The 2,559-nt window shown below is 40.9% G+C and overlaps 1 protein-coding gene across 1 annotated transcript; it reads right to left on the bottom strand.

The window, feature by feature from the left end:
- Positions 1 to 507: 507 nt before the first annotated feature.
- Positions 508 to 2,216, bottom strand: LOC104962028 (chloride transport protein 6-like; the record flags this gene model as incomplete). The annotated part of the gene is made up of 2 exons (XM_010790413.1): positions 2,003 to 2,216; positions 508 to 668 (listed from the first exon to the last, which is right to left on the bottom strand). Coding segments are annotated over exons 1-2 (329 nt in total), but the record flags the coding sequence as incomplete, so codon positions are not given.
- Between the last annotated feature and the right edge of the window lie 343 nt (positions 2,217 to 2,559).

Here is a 2,559-nt window from a genome sequence, read left to right on the forward strand (position 1 = left end):
TATGTTTCATTTATATAATGTGACCCGATAATAAACATGTATTTCATACATCACGTCTCTCCTGATTTAAATATATCTGGCCATGTATGTAATCCCGCTGGGCTGATTTTGATGAATTTGGGGTTGATTTTTTGTTTTAGGAGACTCAAAACTGCCATTTTTGATCCTACAAATGTTAGAAATGGATTCACACACCGAAAATGTTCCAACTCGGACAAGCCTTTTTTTTACTATTGTCTGCATATGGGAATTAATGCTAATTATGCAAATTGCCCAACATATGCAAGTTAGCATCCAGCAGTTTGTATGTGCTGGGGACCCTACTATACATTTATATCATAAAACCTTGGGGTACTCAACATTTCATGGCAAGAAGACTAAAATGTAAAGAGCCAGTAAATGATAGTGCTCTTGTGAACTGGTGCAGCTGGGTGTTTACAGTCACAACACTTTGTCTGTCGGGGGCTGGCACGGGAACATGTTAAACTTGTGTAGCGTGTGAACTACCTCCTCTCTAGCATCTGCTGCAGCAGGTCCTCCCCCCTATCCCCTTCCCCCCCGGCGGCGATGTGCTCCTCACAGACGTTCCTCAGCTCGCTGGAGGGGTATGACTTCATAGACTGGCAGCGCCGCCGCTGCTCCCCCGCACGGGATAACACACTGGATTTCTGGATGGGAATTTGAAGAGCATGTTTCCTAAGTTTGCTGGATCCATTCCAACAGCATTCACTTTGGTTCCATTATCCAGTCAACGGTATAAAATAAGAATTGAAAATATCTTTCTCTTGGAGTGATTACATTAGAACGATTGAATTTATTGTTTAACATGTATGTGCTTTGATTCTAAATATAGTACAAATCTTTCATGGTATAAGTGACTTATAAAAACTTGCTACTAAGAATAAAGCTAAATCAATTTTTATTTAGATATTGCCTTGGAGCAAAACTAGTCATTGATTTGCAACATTGTTCAAACTTACCAAGTGCAATTAAAAATATTAATATTACCTTTTGTATAAATGTTACAAAAACACCTATGAGAGTGTACACACTTCCATTGTCATTTGGTATAAATGACAAAATTGGTTCTTAATTGTACCGGGAAAAAAACTGACAAAACCTTAAGATGGGAGGATCAGTGCTGTTCCTTATTACTCTAGCTCCAAGTTAAAGAGCAACTTGCAGGTTTTTTTTTTACTACATTTATGCTCAGAGGATTTCAGAGGAAAAGGAGCCGTTTTGAGCTCTGCTACTAAAAACTGTTTTTTTTTAACGTCATACGTCAAACGCGTCATATTACGTCACATGGGGGAGCAACTTTCTCGGACTCGTTATCTGCCCAATCCGCGGTAGTAGTTCTCCACTGATTCTCCACACACCAAAGCTCCATTTCTCTCCGATGGCCGTTATTTTTTCTAATCCTTGGCTGCTCCTGGTCTCTTGGACGCCTAGCAGGCTCATAATTATAATCATATGCATTCGAATATATATTTTCCATCTCTTCTGTGTCAAAACTAGCATTATGATCCATGTTTATTCATACGTTAGACCGGCCGCTCTCCCCCATGTTACGTCACACGCGGGAGGTCATGTGCAGAGGCTTTTTTATGCGGAAGTGAAATGTCTTACTAGAACGACGCCAGATGTCACTGGAGTGTATATTTCTGTATATTTTTTTGAAAATCTAGTGTATTCATCATTTTCCTACACCTTTATTCACTGGTGTCTCTAACCTGCAAGTTGCTCTTTAAAGGAAATGTGAAAAGGGCTAATTTGGGTAGTAAGGACATGTTCAGCTGCTGCTATACTCAGACCTCTACCTCCCTCCACTGGTTACCCCACTGAATACACTGTGGCGTGTTAATAGTGAATGTAGTGCTGCCAGCAGTATAACTGAAGTGTTCCCTGTTTTCTCTGAAGAGAACAAAGACAGGCAGGATATTGGTCTCCGTGTACAGTGGAACTGTTGCATGTGTTAAAGATGTTTCCATTCTCGACTGACCTTAAAGCGGATGTTGTTGCTGACCAAGATGTTTCCCTTAAGGAAGTCCCGCTCGTTGTACCGGTTCTCTGTCACCACAGGGAAGGCGTTGTAGACAGTGGTGCGCAGGATGCTGACCAGAGACTGGACCCGTGTGTGGGGGTACACATAGGTCAGGTTGGGCTCCATGATATCATTAGCTGTCAGCCTGGATAAAGGAGGGAAGGAACAAAGAGATTTCCTGTTTAAGGTGATGATAGAACAACTCCTGACAGACTGAGGATCCAAATGATAACAATCAGCTGGTTCATGGACGCACACAATGAGATGCTTAGAACTGATCATGCTGAGCTCGGGTATCAAACTCAATTAATCCGGGCCCCATCAACATTACTCCCCTTTAAAAAGGGACGTTTGTAACTGTAAGATTCTAATTATATATATAATTATATATTATTTGTCTTCTTTACTTGCTTGTAAAGCGCTTTTAGCACCAGGAAAAGCGCTTTATAAATCACATGTATTATTATTATATAAATATGTGACCCGCTCTATCGAAATCAGTCGGAAGTCACAAC

This window comes from Notothenia coriiceps, unplaced genomic scaffold, assembly GCF_000735185.1.
Source record: "Notothenia coriiceps isolate Sejong01 unplaced genomic scaffold, NC01 NC01_scaffold00034184, whole genome shotgun sequence".
Taxonomy (NCBI): domain Eukaryota; kingdom Metazoa; phylum Chordata; class Actinopteri; order Perciformes; family Nototheniidae; genus Notothenia; species Notothenia coriiceps.